Here is a 22671-nt window from a genome sequence, read left to right on the forward strand (position 1 = left end):
CATGCACAATTTTTATAAATAACTGCAGTGACATGACTAATTTCCCCCCTTAATTATTTCTTTTTTGGGAAAATACACATTGGGCATTCACACTTTTAACTACTCATCTATTCTGTTCCTCTTCCAACACTGTATCTCATCCCCAGCTCTTCTGAATTTGCTTACCTAAAAAACTCCTAATTGTGGGCGCTTGGGTGGCCTAGACTAGTCTGTTGAGTGTCTGCCTTTGGCTCAGGTCATGATCCCAATGGTCCTAGGGTTGAGCTCTGCATTAGGCTTCCTGCTCAGTTCTGCCTGCCATTCCCCCTGCTTGTGCTCTTTCCCTCTCCCTCTTTCTGTCAAATAAGTAAATGAAATCTTTAAAAGAAATAAATAAAAATAAAAACTCCTAATTGCATCCTCACTCTTCCTATGGCATCTAAAACTCTTCTGATGGAACTCTACCTGAGATTCCCTTAATATTCCACAGACACTCTCAGACATTCTGTTAGAATGTTAATATTTCCTGAGATTTCTTCCTTAGATCTTTCCTACTTTTTATCTCTACTCCAATCACTCTTAAAAATCCAAGATAGTATTTCCAAGTAAGTACCAAGTACTATAGAGTACTTAGCTCACTACTCTGTAGGGTGTCAAGCTAAAGTCTCCCAAACAAGCTCTACCTGGTTTTCCCTTCTCCTACATCCTGCTTATAGCTGCCATACCTTCTAACTTGGTGAGTAACCTCATCACCTATTGACCAAACTAAGAGGAAAGCTTTAAGCTTACCTTCCAAACTCATCACAGGCACTTTCCTCATTCCCATCTATATACTACATTCTGCCATACTGAATAAACTATTTCCTAAACATGCAAATTAGAGTACTTTTTTAAGTCTCTAATACAGTATTATTTTATAACTAGACTTTATTAGGTACATGTTGTAAAAACACATTCTTTGAGATACATAAAAATTTCTATAATCCAGCTATTTACAATATAGTACTATAGCAATTTAAAAGATAGATTAAACTCACCTGAGCTCCTATTGCACTTGTTAACTTGAAGATATATAAAACTATGTCTAAAAATGGCTGTAAATATTAAAAATAAAGAATTAAAAAGTAGATTGTGTAGATTGAAAGCTAATAAAACATGATAAATATAAAATGCTATTTAACATTTAACACATAATTGTCAACATGCAGAGTTCCCACCATATATAATGTACTATAAACAGCATACAGACCAACAAATACATAAAATAAAGAGTTCTTATTCTCAAGAAACTTAAAACAGAGATAGCTGACCAAAGGCTACTGACAACCAAGTGGGAAAAACATTTTCCATTTTCCAACAATTAAGGTTGTTCAACTATGATAATTAACCATTAGAACTTAGTATATTTCTCAATGCAGTGTAAAGACAATGAATAAAAGGCACTGTAACCTCAAATCTACTACCAGCTTTCCAGGTTTATATCTACACCGATAAAATGAAAGGCTCTTCCTGCTTATAATATTGCTTTAATTCTATTACTTTATCACAATATCCATATGTGGAAATAATTGAATGAGCCTCTAATTTTCTGATATAAAACTCAAGCGTCTAGAACTAAGACATTAATATACTGCTCCTTACACACGGAGACAACTCAAATGACATATCAAAAGTTTATACATGGGCGCCTGGGTGGCTCAGTGGGTTAAGCCGCTGCCTTCGGCTCAGATCATGATCTCAGGGTCCTGGGATCGAGCCCCGCATCGGGCTCTCTGCTCAGTGGGGAGCCTGCTTCCTCCTCTCTCTGCCTGCCTCTCCATCTACTTGTGATCTCTCTCTGTCAAATAAATAAATAAAATCTTTAAAAAAAAAAAAGTTTATACATATTTTGAAGTGTTTTTAAAAAAAACCCTAGTATATTCTTTCACTTTAAGTCTACAGCCATCCCTTTCTGTTGGCTTCTATTAAAATCAACCTGTTCTTTTTTGCCTTATAAATTATCAAGAAGATAGACATATTTGTAAAATGTAAGTACATTTAAAAGTTGACAAAAATGACTCATCCCTTAAGTCACAGTTCAAACAATGAGATATTAAAAACAGTAAAAATACTGTAGTGCAGGACCCAAACAATTATATTTTTCTCTATTGCCAATGTGACAAGACTTGAGCTGTAGAGTTGCTCAAGTGTCAAGATGTAAGGAATACATAACAGTGTGTACAGAATTACACAAATATTTGTATATACACTCCCCTGCCCCTAGACACACATATACAACAAACTTCAAAATGTGGTAATGAATTAATCAGTAATTTATAGTTGTCAGAATTCCTACAGTACAGAATCAGTTAGCAAAGGCTTCTGGAAAGCTGAATAAAAAGTGTGGCATAAAGTGAAAAGGCATCCTACTAATGGGTTTGTCATGAGTGGGGGAATTCTTGCAGATCAATAGCACTTTTCTAAGAACTGCCTGTCCTCCCTCCAGCCACATGGTTGAAGCAGGAGCATTCCTCTTCTTACAGTGTGACCCAGACCTCTGTGTAGAGTTCTTTTGTCTCAGACTGGGTATCTGGATCAACTGTGGCCAGGGACAAAGATACTATAATTGATCCACTTTGAGACAAGCTCTCACCCCAGACCAAGAGCAGCCATGTGGATAGTGGTAGGAAATAGGGTCTCTGAGATGACGAGAGGAGGAAATGCTGGGTAGATGATCTCGTAGCTGCCCTGTACATGTCCCAGACAAGGCAGGAGGTAATGGCAAAGACGACGACTTAATGAGAAGACAACAGCAAAAGCTATAAAGGGTGGTGAGACAAGACAGTAGAAAAAAGAACTGAGGAGGGGCGCCTGGGTGACTCAGTGGGTTAAAGCCTCTGCCTGCGGCTCAGGTCATGATCCCAGGGTCCTGGGATCGAGCCCCGCATTGGGCTCTCTGCTCCGCAGGGAGCCTGCTTCCTCCTCTCTCTCTCTCTCTCTCTCTCTCTCTGCCTGCCTCTCTGCCTACTTGTGATCTCTGTCTGTCAAATAAATAAATAAAATCTTAAAAAAAAAAAAAAGAACTGAGGAAACTGGCAGGAAGAAACTTGGTTAGGGCCTATCCTCTGTCCCAAGAGCTCTGGCAATATTCTGGGATGGCGGGGGTGGGGGGAGACAGTAATTAGAAAATGGAAATCAACTAGTATCTTGTGAAGATTTTTTGACCATTACTCAAATGATCTATTAGAATTAGAGATACTGAAGCACGGAAATGACAAGGAAGAAGTCCAGCCTAGTGTTACACATGTGGAACTAGAAACATAAACTGATGGTCAATTTCTAACAACTGCCACAAGTCCACAGGTCAAGTGACAAAAATTCAAATTTCCGTTCTTTTACTGAAATCAGCCAGCAAAATTCATACAAAATCTTTATAAGATACACTAAATTCCTCGTTCTTGGCCAAAGTACCTCACAAAAATAATAGAGAAAATTAAATAACTACAGTTAAAGCGATTATAACAACTCTAATTTTCTCAAAAAAGCACTTAGTAGTTATATGCTGTTATGTCCATCAAAACAATTCTATATAAATATGCTAAGATTCAAAACTCAACAAATCAACACATAATTTTTAAAAAGAAAATAGAGAAACTTACCTTACTAAGATTTGAATACAGATCAACTACACTGTTACAAAACTTTTCTACGTCTTGTGTAAGCAGCTGGTCTGGGTTGGCTATTCTGTTGTCCAGATTTCCCATTTTATAATATGTGAAAGCTCTGAAACAGATGAAAGAAAATGACATGACAACTGAGGATTTTAAAAACAAAAAAATTCACATTCTAGCACACAGGGCAAATTCATAGAAATGGAAAGGTCTGGAGCTCGAAGAGACCGTAAAGATTGTCCTTACTTTAAAGATAAGGAAGCAAGACCAGAGAAGGATGACTTGCAAATTAATGGAGGAGCTAGGATTAAAGTCTAAATTGCTGAGGTCTTTGTCTATGTGCTTCTGGGTCTAAGAAAATTTCCTTGAAAACATATCCAGTACAAGAGAAAAACTTCTAGATCTCAATATCATCAGCATTTCTATTCAATGTAAATGCTTTTAATATAAAAATAGGTTATCACTTACTGGAGATACTCCTCATAGAGGTATTTAGTTAGTCTTACTCGGAAGCATAGTTTGAGCTCATTTAACCCAAACTTCAAGAAGTTATTAACTACAGAGATCTGAAACAAACAAACACATATTACTGGTTTTACTACATTTCCATTCACAAAATTATTATTTATTGCTCTAGCATTGGCTCTGTCCCCAAATCCTATGATTTTTATAACTGATTGTCCAAATTGATAATGATTCGCTTCTGTTTTACTCAGAGTGTGCAAAAATACAAAGAGAACATCCCAAAGCAAATGCAATTGGCTCTATTATGCTGATATATTAAAACTCTACTTGAAACTCAATTTTTTAATATGTTAATAACATTAATTACGAGAAGCATCTTGACACTTCTTTTGTCAACAAACAAAAAGCCAAATCTGTCCCCTTTGGATTCAGCGTAAAGGAGTCCTGACATTTATGTTTGTACCTTCTGTTTCCTTCTATAAGCACTATGACCCCAGACAATGAATTCTATTTGCATTTGTTAAAAAAAAACCTATACATTTCATACCAACTAATACCATAATTTCTAGAGTCATCTTTACTTCTCGTTCCCATCATTATATTGAAATTAAGTCTTCCATAGTTCCAAACTCAGATTTATGTAAACATTTTCTCAAGAAAACAATGGTTGTCCACTGAATCTCCATCTCTTAATGACATCTACAATTCTTATCTCAACTTTTTCTAAAGTCTAAAAGCCGTGTACATGCATCCTCAAGCTTTATTTATTTTCTGACATATTCTCTAATTAGCTGGAGTTTAAAATAAAGCTTTTTTTTTTTACTCCCATATTTATGACACTAAAATTCTTATAGTAGCAATAAGAGAAAGAACCAAGCTGAGAATATCACGTATGATTTAACAAACACTGACCTTTATTTTTAATGAATTCAGATACTAAATTCCAATTTCACTTAAACGACATCAGTGGTTCAAGTTACTATAATAGTTTATGGCCTAAAGCAATGGTTCCCAGTCAGGATGATTTTGCCACCACGCCTACCCAAGCCCTAGCCTTCTCAGGACATTTGCCAATGTCCTGGAGACATTTGGGGTTGTTAAAACTGGGGGGGAGGGGCACTACTGCCATCAAGTGGGATGCTACCAAACATCACAGAAACCCTGGCCTAAAGGTTAGAACAAAACATCACATATGGACACATCCACATATGTATACAATGAAACTGAACCCAACCTAATTCCTTTTTTACTATCTCATATAAAGGTTTACATTGCAAAATTCTGCTCTAAGTTATAAAACGAAACTTGAGATAGGAACTTAGTACCATAAATCTTTAAAGTAAACTTAAGAAGCAAAAATCTCTGAAGATCCAAGTTTTTCCCTATGTAAAGATTTTTAAAGAATTACACTTACGAGAGGCATGGCGGCGATGAAGTTGAATAAGTATCTCTTGAAATCTTTCCTGCTACGACCAATGATACCACTGCAAACCACCACATGCAATGCATTAGTTGCAAAAGAAGCAATATCGAACTCTAAGAAAAGCTGTAAAGCTCTAAAATTACTCTTGGAAGTTTTCATTGACTCAAAAGATTCAGTAAGAAAAAAAGATGCCGAAAAACATTTTCTTGCAGAAATTTGACATTTGAAATTTGACATTTGAAATTTGACATTTGAAACAGGCTTCTTGAACATCACTCTATGAATGGCAAAAATTAAATAACAACGATTTCCTTAGTTCTTTTCCTTCATAAAAAATGGTAATTTAAAGAAAGGCTCATGCTGCCACAAAAGGGATTTAGATGGCGAAACAACTAACAACTTTATAGAGCCAGCAATGGGTTATTATGGATGAAATAAACTAGTATTTGTTTTCAAATATTTTAATACCCTGATTCTCATTTGTATGAACTAATGGCAGAGATAGCCCAATGACAGATCAGCAAACTCTCACTGTAAAAGATCAAGAGTAAATATTTTAAGCTCCTGTGGGCCACAAGAGCTCTGTTCCAGTTACTGTGTTCTGCTATGGCAGAGGAAAAACAGCCAAGAATGAGGCTAGCTGCATCCTAAAAAAATTTTCCCAAACAGATGGCAGTGGGATTAGACCCATGGAGCCTTATCTGCTGACACTAGAACTAATCACAGGTCAGAGAGTAGACTAGTGGGGTTCCCCAGAGCATCAGAACGGTTCTCTAGCGGCTTCAGATCTGTTAACACACTTCAACTAGACCAACTCCTCTTTCACGTTTTTAATGTATTTTACATATTTACCTGTTCTAAAAATATCCATTAAGAACTTATTTAAAGTTAAGAATTCTACCACTTTTTGAAAACCATTATATCATATAAGTAAAGGATCTCTGAGTATCATACATCTATGACCTTTAAAAAGATATAACTTATTGGATCACACACTCTTTTTTCAATGAGTGTGAGTAAAATATATTTTAAAAAATATTGTGCTAAATGATTTAAACTTAGCTCCACATAGAAAAAAAGATATGATATATGATATGGAAATAATCTGATTTTTATGAGGGAGTAGGGGAATAATGCCAAGTAATGTTAGCTGGTGTTTTAGAGCAAAAAAAGATGCATGGCCAAGTAAGTTTGAGAAAACCTGGGTCAAACAAAACTAACAAATGTCTTTTTCAAAGACCTCAAAGACCTTAACATAACATAAAACTTGTGCATTCAAATTCTCTTAAAGGGCTTTATAGCAGGTGTCATTTCCTCTGTCATGGCTGGCATTCCTTGGAACATACTTTGGGAAATGCTACTTAGACGGATAGAAAAATCTGTAGTCCAATTTTGATAGAACTGCTAAACAATTGTTTTTAAAGTTTAAGTTGAGCTAGAAAATACCTAAAACTGAACCACATAAAAATGTTTTTTCTAGAAATCAGAGTATTAAAAACAAGAGCACTTAAGACAGTACAAAAAGTTTAGAGGTTTAGATTAAAATTGTTTGAACCAAACTTTGCATAAAACCAAAGTGCTTTAGTGCTGCCCAAGCTGTGAAACACACAAGATTATAAAGCTTGGTGAAGCACATGCTATCATTCAGCAACAGTTTACCATTGGAGTGGCAGCTATAAATTTAAAAAATGGTTTCTTGAATAAAGCCTTATTTCTGCTTATTATTCCGCTGCAAAAAAAAAAATAATAATAAGAGTAATTTTACAGTTTATATCTTATCACTTTTAAAACACATAAGGATCTTTATAAAAGATGATTTCGTGATTTTAAAATGATTTTAAAATGCCTGTTGGCAAAAGGCTGGAAATAAAATATATCTTTATAATTACATTATAACAGCAACAAGGTAGGAAGGATTCTCCTTCATATCATGGAATTTCCAGTGTCTACCTTGAAGAAGTCTGTCCCATTAAAATTTGCCCATATCCCAAAGTCTTTAGCCACCGCTAACAAATAAGCCAAAAAGATGTAAAGGATATTAAAATGTACATTAAGGACCAGAATGAGTTTCTTTCAGACATTTTTTTAAGCAGAAATAGGTGAATCTAAACCTCTTTGGAAAAAGCAGAAAGGAAAAAAGCACAACCAATTTATAATGCAGCTTTAGTAGCAAGTTAGAGCAATGTGTTGTTTTTCAAATAAAACTGTTCCAAATTATGAATTCACAATGTTTAAAAATGTTAAATTTAACTAAGTATTAAAGATCTCATACACAGAAGCTCAAAAATACTTATGAATGAGAAAGTTAACAAATTACTTTAAAATGATTAATTCACAATTGATGAATATGAGTTAAGAATATATGAAAGTGGGGTATCTGGGTGTCTCAGTAATTTAAGCATCTGCCTTTGGCTCAGGTCGTGATCCCAGGGTCCTGGGATCAAGCCCCACATTGGGCTCCCTGCTCGGTAGAGAGTCTGCTTCTTCCTCTGCCCTTCCCCAATGCTCATGCTTGCTTTCTCTCTGCCTCTATCAAATAAATAAAATTTTTAAAAAAAACTTTCTTTAAAAAAAGAGTATATGGAAGTTTTTTACTGTTTCTGCACTTTTCTGTAAGTTTAGTAATATCAAAATAACATTTTTTAGAAACTCTAAGTTTTGCTTTTTTTTTTTTTTTTTTTCATTTTTTCTTTATGTCATATCTAAATTTTAAAACTGGGTACCCAATGGGGTGCCTGGGTGGCTCAGTGGGTAAAAGCCTCTGCTTTTTGCTCAGGTCATGATCTCAGGGTCCTGAGATCAAGCCCTTCATCAGACTCTCTGCTCGGCGGGGAGCCTGCTTCCCCCTCTCTCTCTGCCTACTTGTGATCTCTCTCTCTCTCTGCCAAATACATAAATAAAATCTTAAAAAAAAAAAAAAAAACCTGGGTACCCAACAAATTGATTACTCTAGTAAAATTATAGGCTGGCTCATGCTACTCTTGGCAGTGCATTTTCTCCAGGGCATTTAAGACTATGAGAAAATTAAAATCAGCATCTATTCAATTAAAGTTGGAAATGCCTAGTTTAGAAGAGTAAGTATTATTCTTTTGGATTACAAAAACATGAAATCATAAAATGTGAAAAGTAAAGTTTAAAAAATAAACCACTCTTCTACACTATACCAAGGTTGTAGAAGGTTCTTTATATGCAATATGTGACTTTCTACACAGATAGCTAATATAATGATTATAGCAGATATAACCTGCATATTTTTGTTATTAACAAAATATATTTTGTATAGTTATATACATTATATATATATATATATATATATTTTGTATTATTGGGGATCCCATATTTTTATTAATAGATAGGATACTTAGATAATAAAGTTATCAAAGGAAAAAATATAAAATTTTATAATCATATAAAAGGACATACATGTCTTCTCTACCATATACAAAGGACTCAAATTACTTATGCACACAGCTCATATAAGCAGAACTTAGCAGTAAAATTGATCTTCCAAAGCTGATATGCTAGCAGCAACCAATAAACACTTCTATAATGTTTATAACAAATTTCTTGGATTTCTAAGAGGATTCCTCACTAGGGCACATACACAAAAATGACCAGACTCTCTTCAAACACCATTCAGGGAGACCAACAATCAATAAGTCCTCAAGTTGGCTTCTAGCAAGTTTTTTAGCCCTTCATTTTTATTATTTTTTTAAAGATTTTATTTATTTATTTGACAGAGAGAGAGAGATCACAAATAGGCAGAGAGGCAGGCAGAGAGAGGGGGGGAAGTCAGCTCCCTGCCAAGCACAGAGCCCGATGGAGGGCTCGGCTCGATCCCCAGACCCTGACACCATGACCTGAGCCGAAGGGAGAGGCTTAACCCACTAAGCCATCCAGGCGCCCCTAGCCCTTCACTTTTAAAGACGAATAGACAGGGAAGAGTGACAGACTTAAGGAAAGCCTCTAAAATGAACAAAAAAATGAGAACGAAGGACCAAGAAAAAACAGAAACAATGCAGGAAGCTAAAAAAATAAAAATAAAAAAAAGGCACACACTTGCAAGAATGATTGCTCTAAAAATGAACATCTATACAAAAAGATAACTCCTAGAAATAAAATGATGGCAATATAAATTCACTGGATGATAAAGTAAAAAGAAATTTCCTAGAAAATAAAATGTCAGAGATGAAACAGTAGAGAAATTATAAGATAATCATCTGATTATCAGATAATCAGATGATTATCTTATACCTTGAGTTCCAACACTCAAGTAATAAAGATTCCAGAAAAAAATAAAGAAAAAAAAAAAGGAAGAATTTTTTAAAAGCACAAGAAAACTTCTCAGAACGCAGAATAAATTTCTCAATTGAAAAGAGCCCACCTAGGCCCAGCACAGTGGAAAAAAAAAAAAATTCACAGCAACATTCAGTAAAAATCCTTAACACCAGCAATACACCAAAACAACAACAAAGGATCATAAAAGCTTCCCCAGGGGGCTAAAAACAGACCCACCATTAAGGAAGGGCAAGCAGCACAGAAGTGGACCTCCATACCCAATGCAGCAACTAGACTAGCAGTGTTTAACCATGGCTACACATTAAAATCACCTGGGATGTCTCAAAAACTAATGTCTAATTGAATCAGGATCTCTAGGGGTGGGCCCAGGTATTAATGGTTCTCAAAATTCCCCAGATGATTCTAATCATCCTGCAACCAAGGCTGAGAACTGCTGAGCTCTACAGAAGACAACAGGGTGATGTTTTCAAAATTCTAACAAAAAATGGTTTCCAAGTTGGAATATATAAATATAGCTAAACTATCAATCAAATGTAAGAGTTCAGGTCTCAAAAATTTACTTCTATTGTGCCCTTTCTCAGAAAAACAATGTACGTGCCAAAATGATAAAGTAAATTAAGAAAAAGTAAGACAGAGGTTTCAGAAAACAGATTATTTAATGCACAAGAGAAAGATACAAAAAATTCCCAAGATGGGGTGCCTGGGTGGCTCAGTGGGTTAAACCTCTGCCTTCAGGCTCAGGTCATGATCTCTGGGTCCTGAGATCGAGCCCCACATCAGGCTCTCTACTCAGTGGAGAGCCTGCTTCCCCTCCCTCTCTCTCTGTCTTCCCCTCTGCCTACTTGTGATCTCTGTGAAATAAATAAATAAATAAATCTTAAAAAAAAAAAAAAAAAGAAAAGAAATTCCCAAGATCATAATTAAAGCAAATTCAAAGTAGATGGCTCTTTAGTTGGCTTAAAGTGCAATCAGTACAGATTAGGGCAGGAAGACAAGAAACTAACAAGAGGTATACAGTGAGGTGGTAATAGACAAAAATCAAAAGATCACCTAGTGTGTATAACCATATTACAATACTGAGAAGATGTTACAGTGTTGTCAAATAAGCTTAAACTGAATTAGTAAGAAGTAGGCAAAGAACTAAGGTACACAAACAAAAACTTGCAATTTTCAAATGCTAGGAAAAACAAAAAGTTGTATATCAAAGAAACTACCAAAGTACAGCATTTGGCTCAACAGTAAACAGGAAAAATCACGTAAACAATAAATTCTGACGACAAAAAAGGCGATGAAACAATATAAGAGGATGAGCATGGTCATGGGTAGGAATGTAAAAGAGCTAATTCTCATCTTTCAAATTAGGAAATAAATGCATACTCTCTAAAACTGAAAAATTTCAGACAATAAACAAGTTACATTGAAATACAGAGGTATAGACGAACAGTAAAAAGAAAAAACAACTGGCCCCAGGAATGGCAGTTACAAGTAGAAGAATGGGGCAGAGAACTGATGTGTTTGTTATTAAGTCCAGTAACACTATTTGACATTAAGCTGTGTTCATGTATTCCTTTTTAAGCTGTTCACATATTACTACAATTAGAAAAAAAAAGAAAAGAAAAGAAAAAAAGGCAGGGCACTGACCACAGGTTTCAGGGAGACCCATACTAAATACAAGAGCCTGCACAATTACACGTGTTCTGAGGCATGTAGTTAGGGTTTTAATCCTATGCAAATAACTTTCTCTATTTGCCAAGAGAGATGAGTCAGAAAACATGTGCATAAAGCATTCTTCCTCATCCTACAAATCCTGAGAAACAAATCAAGAATATGAGGGGGGAAAAAAAAGCACTTTATTTCAAAATTTGGGAGCATTCAAAAATTTTAAGTAGTGTCTTCAAAAAGTTATTAGATTAAGTACTTTAAGAAATTTTCTGATAAAATACTGCTTGCCAGGGAAGAGAATTCCAAGAAAAATGTTTTACTCTAACATTCAAATTGGTATCATCAGGAATAAAATCTTTAACAGATAAATGTTAATATCCCAACTGTTACTATAAGTTTTTAAATTCAAAATTATCAATTATAATGATAATACGTACAAAGACTATAATGAAAAAAATGTACAAAGCACTACCTTCAGAAACTGAAGGAAATGTCTACAAATTGTTTTTTTCCTTCTAATAAACATTCTCAATATGATTCTCTGAAGTACTTTGTTATTTTCCTCCAAATTATCTCTTTAATTTTAGACATCCTACTTGGTGATTTTTTTAACCCTTGCTCCAGCACTTATTATACTGCATTTTAATTTGTTTCCTTGTCCCTAACTCTCTATAAACTGTCAGCTCTGCAGGACTTGGTACAAAGTCTTTCCTGTTCCTCAGTATATCCCTATCACAGAGTAGCAGGATGCCTGGCATATGGGAGACACTCAATAAACATCTGTTAAGTAAATGAACAAATACATAATTTTACTTAAAATTTATACCTAATTGAGAATCTAATTTTTGCTTAAGATAATGTTAAATATGAGACAAATCAGTATTTTGTATATATAGGAGGAAGGTGAATAGAAAAGTACCTTTCAATGAGTGTCCCATTTTGAATCATCCAAACATCACAATATGTTCGAGACACCAGCATAACAGCAATAAGTATCAAGTAACCTGTCTAAAATAAACCAGGTATAGTAAATTAAATAAATGCATTTTTTAAAGTTAAAAGAAACATTACCTTGGCAAAGATTTTTTATTTCTCCCATCCAAGTACTAACCAGGCCCGACCCTGCTTAGCTTCCGAGATCAGACAAGATCGGGCGCATTCAGGGTGGTATGGCCGTAGACAGATTTTTTATTTCTAAATTCAAATCTTTAATCTAGCTTTAATACAATGGCTGACATTTTACATATAGGCAATTTTTAAATATAATTTTAAAAGAATTTAAAAATATAATATAAATGAAAAAGACCTATACATCACTTAATCTAACTTTCTCTTCCAGAATTCAAAAGTGAATCCCAGGCAGGTCAAATAATTTGTCTTCCTACAAATAATTTGTCTTCATACTAGAAGGTAGTAGTATAACTTCAATTACCTGAATCACAGTGTACTGTGATTATCTTAGATTTCTAATATAGAAGTCTAAAACAAAAAATGATAGTAACTATTAATGTACAGTTAAGCAAATATTGAAGGCTAAATTGTGCCTAATGCAATAAACTTGGTTCGGTTTGTTGGAAAAATCTCTAATACTGCCCCTGCCCTCAATTTTGTGATGAAAATTTATACACAAAAAATGAGAAAACAGCATAGTAGATAAGTATATTTGCATCACTTTGTGGAACAAATGGCAGAATAGGAAGGCCTGAGTGGCAGAAGAGGATTATGATGTTAGAAATGTATTAAACAGACCAAATAAAACAAAAGAGAGCATGACAATTATGAGTTAAAAAAAGATAAAGGATTTAATGAGAAATAGGAAATAGACTGAAACTATATGAATAACAGTATTGCATATCCAGCAGACTTTAGCAATATTAAACTACTGCAAGCCTCTAGGTAGAACAAAATGTTAAAAAGTGTCATTTTGACATTACTTAAGCAATGCTGTGGAAGATGGATTACCAAGGGGAAAAGATGAGAGGCTGAGTCAGAAGTCCATCCTCTCTCTCTGAGATGGGAACCTACCCTCTAACCTCTCACACACACACACACACACACACACACACATGCATTCAAAGCTGACCCTATTTAAATCTTCTAAATTGGAAGAATAATGACAGTAAGATACAAGCTAAAGTCAGGGAAGAGGGCATGTAGCAGCAGGGACATTTGTTGGACAATATATTTAAACTCAAAATGACGGTGCTGCATGGCAATTGCAACTATTACTTATGTAATTTTTGCAAAACAAATATTTTTGTTAAATAAGATGAAGGTACTAGAAGTACATACAGCGCTTTAGGTGTAGTCGAGGCAGGGAGTCATAAACACAGAATAATGAAGCCACAAGAAAAGACAATGTCAAAGAAAGCTTCTGTGACTGAGCAATAATAGCTGCTACCCCAAAGTCAGCCAGAAAACAAAGATCCCATCTTCCTACTCTAGTCCCTGTTTGAAAGTTAGGTATTCAACTGGCAACAGAAGAACCTCTTAATTGTAATAAATAGTATCTGTAGATGTCACTTTAACTGTAATACTAACTTTTAATTCAGACCTTAAATACAGTCTCAATCCTAAATTAATCATTTGACATATAAAGGTAACACTAGGCAAAGATTGTTTATTTTGCCTTGATTTTCTGCTCTCGGCTTAATTTTTCCTTAAAATAAGTACCAACTTTACTTGTCTCAACAAAATCTGGCAAACTTTGATTACTGACAATCCTGAAATGCCTTTCTACAAAGGACGGCCTTAGAATCACTACTATTCCCATGAGGAACGGGTTTGGGGAATATGTCAGAAACTGATTTAGTTTCTTGCACTGATTTAGGCGGCTCCTCACCTAATGATATGTATGAACTTCCATTTATTCGTATGGAACATTATCATTTCTCTATTTCCTAATCGGTTAGTCTCTCTATCCCTACTTCCAATCTTCTGTCATTTCTATGAGAGTTTATTTCTAAGTGAAACCCCCAGTGAACTGAGGTTAAACTTGGATTTTTATAATTCTCAAAGATCATGTGTAAAATGACTCTGCGGCATGGCTGGGCCTAGAGAAAGCTGGAGGTTGGCCAAGTTAGGCCCTGGTATCTCCCTTACTAACGCCCAGAGATCTATCCAATATCTCATATTCATTTTACACTCAGCGAACCCCTGCTAAAAAGTCAGATGAGCACTGAACTCTTCACGGATTAAGAGGAGAATATATAACTCTTTCCAGAGAAGATCGTATTTTAAACAGGAATTCTTCAATCAGGTGGGTTGTAGAAAGAGAAAACTTTAAGAAAATAATGAGCATCAAGCTATTTTTTTAATAAGGATCTGTTTTTGTTGGGGGGAGGGGAGAGATGTCACAGACATGAGGTCATGAAAGCATAAGAGCACAAAGTCTGACGACAAAATTGCAAACTCTTCTAAGCAGATGATAGTGAAAGAAAGATCAAAGTTAGGTTGTGATTTACCCTACAAGAAAAAAAGAAGACAAGTGCTTTTATTAGGGTTTTAGAAAAAAGTCTATTATGAAAACAAGAAGAGGCAAAAGGACCAATTAAGAGATGATGATAATCCAGGTAAGAAAACTACAGTGAGAACAGTAGGAATTGGAAAGCGAGACTAATTCAAGAGAAACACAAAGAGAAAATATTTAAAAATAAGGAAGGGAGCAGATTTAAAAAGTCTCAGTGTGATCTCATTTTATTAAAATATATTCTGGACACTGAAATACCGATAAAAGTTCTGAGTGAGAGGTTAAGAGGCACCAAGAAGGAAAAAGAAATCTATCTGCATTTTCTAATTTTTCTTCAAGGAAAACACATTATCTCTATCTTATTAGGGGAAAAAAAGTTATTAAATTATGTTTTAGAGGCTGGTAAGGGTGGAATCTACAAGCCATGATGCAGAAATGAGGGAGAAAGAGAGCAAGTCCAGTGTGATAGGGAGATATGGGGTCTCTTTGGGGATTACAGTGCTTTGGGAATATCTTATCTTTTTGTTGCTATTAATAGATTGTAAGTCCAATGGTTTTTAAAATTGGAACAATGGAAAACATTACACTTCAAGAAAATAAATTTGGCAGAGAAGATAAAAAAGGGGAGCTTCTTCGAAGTGAGAACAATGAACACTGCAATATCCGTGTTAAAAATGTTTAGAACGAAAAATGACCCAATACCAGTGGCTGAAAGGATGAAGTATGGGGAGTAAAGAGACAAAGGTGATGATATTTCTGGTTCTACAAAAGGTGATTAAAGATGGAGAACACAGCATTATCTTATTTTTTAAACATTAAAAATACTCCTCAGATAATGATAAAGATAATCTTGATAAAAGGGCAAAGGAAACGATAATAAAAACTTTATTCCTAAAACCAGCTCACCTCCTGAAAACACTGGAAGAATTCTTATATCATTCTGGGTATTTCAAAACATATTTAATCAAATATGAAAGAACAACCTTCAAACGTATTCCATATCAATGTGACTTATGAAGATCTCAATGTAATAAAACGGTTTGTCTTTCTAAATCTAATCTTGTTTTTATTAATAGAACTTAGTTATAATAAAACAACACCATTTAGAGTAGCTGCACTGAAGTAGTCTAATATTTCACATAAAATATAATGAAATCCTATTTCATAAACGAGGAAACTATTTAAAATTTGGCACCAAACAACAAGGGTACTTGCAAGGATAATAGACAACTTAAAGAAAAAAATTTAGTAGTCTTTATTACCTACACAAAAAACATCTGATCTGTAGTATAACAAAAGCTTTATAATTTTATTGTTCTGATCTCACGTAAGCTTAAAAGTTAGACACTTAACATTATAATTCAAGACTTACCTCCTTACAAAATGTTCTAGGAACCATGATTTTCAGAATCCGTGTGAGTCTTAAAAAAAACACCTTGTCCACCACAGCTCGCTCTTTTTTCCCCTCTTTCTACATTAAAACAAAAAAATTAAGATATTTATAACAAGAAATATTAAAGAACCACATTTCACCTAAGTCAATAATAACAACTATCAAAATGGATATTACATTTAGAGAGTACAAACTTGCACTGCTCTTCAAACATGCTTTCAAGAAAATAAGATGTTATAAAAAACTAAATAAAGAAGTGAGAAGTTCTGGGGCCAAGCAAAAATCTGGGAGATGAATACTGCAAGCAGAAGAAACAGCAAGTGCAAAATGCCAAGGTATAAGCTCATTTAATTGCTTGAGAAGCAACAAAATGGCCGGTCTGACTGGAACTATAAGCAAGGGATGGTAGCAGAAGATGAATCAGAGAGACAGCTAAGAAATGTCAAGTACTTACTGACTATTTATTATCCACCTCCTGATTAACAGCAGAATGTTCTTAAAATCCTGAACAGGAATTTTCCTGATAGTAATTACTGGAAACATTTAGATTCCTAGATTTAGCATTTAGCATTTCCAGTATGCAATCTACCAATTCACTCTCTCTTCTTCATAAACTCAAAGACAGACAAGGTTTCTTCACTCCTACAGCTCACATTCTAGCAGGATAAATACAGATGAAAATAAACCCATAAGTTGTTACAGATACACTAGGCAGGGCCATGAGCAAAAGACTGATTCAGACAGGATGACAAGCCAGAGTTCTTTAGGGAGGTGATATTTAAGCTGAGACAAAAATAAAGTGAAGCCATGTGATAACCTCAGGGAAGGAAGGTAGTCAAGCACAGGAAACATCAAGCACAAAACCAAGTGTCAAGAATAAATTTAGTGCACACACTGAAGAACAAGACAGTAGAACTGATAAAATAAAGAGAATAAAAATGAGAGAAGCTGAAGAGGTTGACAGGACCTGCAAAAGACAGACCCTTGAAACCACAGTAAAGATTTAAAGTTTATTTAGTCAGTGTAGTGGGAAACTACCAGAGAAACTTAAGAGCAGTAATTAATCTTATCACCCTCAGGCATTTCTTTTGAAGGAATAAGAAAAAGTGACATAACTTGGATATGTTAGAGGCTATTTACTTTATTATACCTGAACTGTTTAGAAGAACATACAGGAGAAACTTCTTGCAACAGGCAACAGACACGAGAAGGATGCGATCCCCCTATCGAGACCCTCCCCCAACTCCTATAATCACAATTCACTTATTTGTTAAATACTATGCACCTGATAAATACCCATGGTTTAGTAAATTCTATAATTAGATAAACTTTAGTGTAAGTTTTATCTAAGTTGAGGAACCTGACTAGGTTCCTTAGATAAATGACTAGTTTGTATACTTAATTAGAATAATAATAAGCTACCATCTATAGGTCAGACACTTTGCTAAGTGCTTTATATTTATATGATCCTAACAGGCACTGAATGCATTACAGAATCATAGATCAAGAAGTCAGAAGGCATTGTGTGTGTAGAGTTAGATCAGGAAGACTAAGGTAAGAATCAGTCTATCCTGTAACTCTTGTAACAGAGTTCAGGTCTTTGAAACCTTATGAAGGTTGCAAACCTCATCCTACTGAATTAGAGGCCCAGTTATTTCAGTCACACATGGATGTGTTCCTTCATTCATTCAATAAATATTCCCAAGCACGCTTCTGAATGACAGGAACACAGTCCCAGGCACTGTTTTGAATGACAGAAACACACCAGAAATTGAAACAGGCCAAAAGCACTACTCACAGTATATTTACTTCAGCCTATTTTCCTCAAGCCAAACGCTACAACTTCAACCAAAATCCCCCCTTTTACTTCCCCAAACCGAGAAAATACAGGAAGAAAATAAAGACAAGGCAACAGATACCAAGTACCTTTAAAAAAAACAAAATTAAATTTCTACTTTCAAGTTTTTCCTATCACTGCCTTCCTACCTCACCCCACTGCACATGTACTGAACACCCTTGAAAAGACTGAGTAATAATAAATAAAATGGCCACCTTCTGACTTAAACAGAGGATTACCTATTTCTAGCTTCTAGCTGCTTTCAAGAAATGATCTAGGGAAAACAATGAAGAAGGTTTAAAAAAAGTTATAAGAAAGTCACATTGAAGGAATTTAAAATATTAACTGCTACATGCTATGTAATTCTTCCTCCTCTTTTATTTCTATTCCTATTGTCATCACTTCTAAATCACAAACTGTCTGAAAGCCTGACTTGATTTCCATTACCTTTCAAGCCATGAAGGAATTGCATATATGTTTCCTAAAGTCATTACAGCATATTCTGCAAAGAAACACCTGGACTAGAGGGCTGGCTCAGAAAGGATGAAGAAATACCATGACACTCTACCATTCTTGACACATAATAAAATTCATTATCTGAAACCAAATCTAAAGGAGAATACCTACAGAGACAGTACATTTCATAAACACTACTAGCCTCTCCAATGAATTCATTTTATTATTATTTTTTTAAATATTTTATTTATTTATTTAACAGAGAGAGAGAGACAGAGAGACCACAATGAGGCAGAGAGGCAGGCAGAGAGAGGAGGAAGCAGGCTCCTTGCTGAGCAGAGAGCCCAATGTGGGGCTCGATCCCAGGACCCTGAGATCATGACCTGAGCTGAATTCAGAGGTTTAACCCACTGAGCCACCGAGGCGCCCCTCCAATGAATTCATTTTAATTTCACAATTGACTTTCCTCTACCTGTGAACTTTCCAGTATTTCTTTAAAAATTTTTAAAAAACACTTTGAGAATATAAATTTAAAATGTAAACTACAGAAAAAGCAAATCATTATATAAAGACCATTTAAATAGTTAAAGAAATACTGCAACCAGAAAATAATGTACCTAATATTCAGGAGGCAACAAGCTCAAAGGGCAAAGAGAAGTTCCTATTGATGTGTCAATCCACTTAGAAAGGTGAGATGAACTAGAATGGACTGAAAGAGACCTTTGAAACAACAAATAAAAAGCCATATGGCGCTGACAAGAGTATAAGCATTCCTGTAACATTGCTGGAGAAAGTGTAAATCAACACAACTATTAGGTAGATTTATAATAGCACCTATCATCATGGTTTTTTTAAAACTCTTTTTCTTATTTATTTGAGAGAGAGAGAGAGCATGAGAGGAGAGAGGTTAGTGGGAGAAGCAGACTCCTTGCCAGGCAGGGAGCCCGATGTGGGACTTGGATCCCAGGACTCCAGGATCATGACCTGAGCCGAAGGCAGTTGCTTAACCAACTGAGCCGCCACCCAGGTGCCCTATCAAAATGTAAAACGCACATAGACTGTAAAATAACTCAGCAAATTTATTTTAAGGTGCTTATCCTACTGGAATTCCTGCATATATGCCTAAATACATAAATGAAAAACATCTGCACACTATTTATACTATCATAAAAATCAAAAACCTAAATATGCATCTATAATGAAATTATGTAAACTATCCAAAATTTATGAAATGAAAATTCTACACAATAAAAAAGGAAGCAGCTCCTATTTATACAACAGAATTCTGTCAAACCGTTAAACTGACTAGATCTACAGCTATCAACATAAACATTAACATAGGACCTAAAAAATATGCTGAAAGTAGAATGATACATACCATGATCAACTTATAAAAATTTAATAAGCAAAATAATTCTACCTATATGGTTTATGAAGATTGGGGCACTGGATGGCTCAGTGGGTTAAGCATCTGCCTTAGGCTCAGGTCATCATCTCAAAGTCCTGGGATCAAGCCCCGCATCAGGCTCTCTGCTCAGTGGGGAGCCTGCTTCCCCCCTCTCTCTCTGCCTGCCTCTCTGCCTACTTGTGATCTCTTTCTCTCTGTCAAATAAATAAATAAAATCTTTAAAAAAATTATTCTAAAAGATATACAAACATACATACACCTCATCAGTATAAAATACACACAGGAATGCTAAGTTCCCCATCTAAGTTTACAGTTCCCCAGCAGTGTTTATTTTGAATTTTATATCATGTATACTGCCATCAAAATTAAGTATTTTTAAATCCAGTCAACTACCTCTTTACATTACTAACTCTATTAAATCTTCCTCTCCTTCCTAAATCTCATGTCTTGTGAAAATTTTACCATCTCACCAAACATTATAAAAAAGTTCAATAAAAAAAATTCCCTTTTTATCTGTCTGCCCTCATAAATAACATATTAACTATAGAAAAATTAGAAAATTCTGATTAGCAAAAATAAGGAGCCTATACCTACCATTTAGAGATACCAACTGTTAATATCTGGCACATAATCCTACCAGATTTCATTTTAGCATATATGTGTATATGTGTATGTACATTCACTTCCTATAAATTCTGCAAATGTGCTATAAGTGTACCATATTATATCTTGTTTTTGTCCAAAATTTAATCTAACCTAAAGTTATCTTGCTCACACTATGCAATAAGCAAATAAGTATATGCTAAAAGAAGCTGTACAAAAAATAGAATTTAAAAAAAAATCACTGGGGCGCCTGGATGGCTCAGTGGGTTAAGTCGCTGCCTTTGGCTCAGGTCATGATCTCAGGGTCCTGGGATCGAGTCCCACATCGGGCTCTCTGCTCAGCAGGGAGCCTGCTTCCCTCTCTCTCTGCCTGCCTCTCTGTCTACTTGTGATCTCTGTCAAATAAATAAATAAAATCTTTAAAAAAAAAATCACTGGATGAATTTGGTTGTACTGACAAGTTTTAATGATGCCCTAGAACTTGAAGATTTGATAATATGCAGATGGTAGCTATAACTAAGATAATTAAGGTTTGATTACTCAGATATAATTTAGGTAAGAGAGATTATGAAGATGGAGATATGTCAGACAAGAAGAAAAGCATCCCTTGTCCCATTTTTCAAAGCCAGAGAAAAAGATCACAGAAACCAAAGAACAGCAATTTTCTTATCAATCTCCACGATATTCAGAGAACAGACATTATATGGAGGATGTAGAAAGATCTAAGAGACACTAAACACTAGAAGCTGGCATGAGTTTCCTAGGAATAAGTCATGTCCAACTCGTTCCATTTTCTTCTTGTTTAAGGATATTCACTGACATGTATACTCTAAGCTCCACAGGGGCAGGGACTTATATTTATATCTGCTATACACCCAGAGCCAAAACCAATAACTAGGCATTTAGGAGGGCTCGATCAATATTTGTTGAGAGAATGACTTAATAAATGAATTAATAAACTACTCAAGGGTTTGATGTTTCTTATAAAATTACTGTGGTCCTTAATAAGAAATATGAACCAGATTTTGCTATGTTGGATATAATCATAACCAAATAAACCATAACCAAAAATAAGCACGCAAACAAAATTAAGAGATGCCAGAGTCATTTCTTTGGTCCTTTACACAGTCAATATTATCAGTAATCGTGAGGAAAAATGAGAAGGCCAATTTAAATTATGGATAATGCCTTCTACCTAACATGCTAGAATTACATTCAAAATTACACTAACAGTACAGACATACTAGAGTATAGACTAATAGTACAGCTCCAATAAGCTGCCATATATAGGAATAAACTAATGTTTATTCAAAAGAAATCAAGTGAGTTACCATATGAAACAGCAATTCCACTCCGGGGTATATACCAAAAGAAATGAAAACACAGGTTCACACAAAAACCTGCATATGAATGTTCATAGCAGCCTTATTCATAATAGCCTAAAAATGAAAACAACCTAAATTTCCCTCAATTGACAGATGGATAAATGTGGTCAATTTATACAAAGGAATATTATTTGGTAATAAAAAGAAATGAGGTATTGATATATGCAACAACACAAATGAACCTTAAAAACATCATGCTAAGTTAAAGCGAGGGACAAAAGACCACATATTATCTGACTCTTTTTATAGAATATGTCTGAAGTAGGCAAATCATAGAAACAGAAAGCAGATTACTGGTTACTAAGGACTAGGAAAAGAGGGCAATAAGGAGTGATTTTTAATGGGCATGGAATTTCTTTTTGGGAAGATGAAAATCTTCTAAAATTAGTTAGCCACACAACTCTTTTGTGAATACACTAAAACCACTGAATTGTATTCTTAAATGGATAAATTTTATGGTCTTTGAACTATATCTCAGTAAAGTCGTTATTAAAAAAGAAAGAAAGAGGGGCGCCTGGGTGGCTCAGTGGGTTAAGCCTCTGCCTTCAGCTTAGGTCATGATCTCAGGATCCTGGGATGGAGCCCTGCATCGGGCTCTCTGCTCGGCAGGGAGCCTGCTTCCTCCTCTCTCTCTCTGCTTGC

The 22671-nt window shown here is 35.0% G+C and overlaps 1 protein-coding gene across 4 annotated transcripts in view; it reads right to left on the reverse strand.

Moving 5' to 3' along the window:
- The window catches only part of ABCD3 (ATP binding cassette subfamily D member 3), an 80333-nt gene that overhangs the window by 30414 nt on the left and 27248 nt on the right, over positions 1-22671 (reverse strand). Inside the window, exons 1-7 of one of the 4 annotated variants that reach the window (XM_047726223.1) lie at positions 16795-17053; positions 16320-16418; positions 12398-12486; positions 5509-5578; positions 4098-4195; positions 3618-3741; positions 1017-1073 (exon numbers count right to left, since the gene is read on the reverse strand). In XM_047726223.1, the coding sequence (XP_047582179.1) occupies positions 1017-1073; positions 3618-3741; positions 4098-4195; positions 5509-5578; positions 12398-12486; positions 16320-16346 (465 nt within the window). In that variant the 5' untranslated portion in view covers positions 16347-16418; positions 16795-17053. Of the gene's footprint in view, positions 1-1016; positions 1074-3617; positions 3742-4097; positions 4196-5508; positions 5579-7176; positions 7247-12397; positions 12487-16319; positions 16419-16794; positions 17054-22671 lie in introns of those variants that run through there. The other 3 variants (XM_047726222.1, XM_047726221.1, XM_047726224.1) reach the window with 3 other exon arrangements.

Source organism: Lutra lutra, chromosome 4, assembly GCF_902655055.1.
Source record: "Lutra lutra chromosome 4, mLutLut1.2, whole genome shotgun sequence".
Taxonomy (NCBI): domain Eukaryota; kingdom Metazoa; phylum Chordata; class Mammalia; order Carnivora; family Mustelidae; genus Lutra; species Lutra lutra.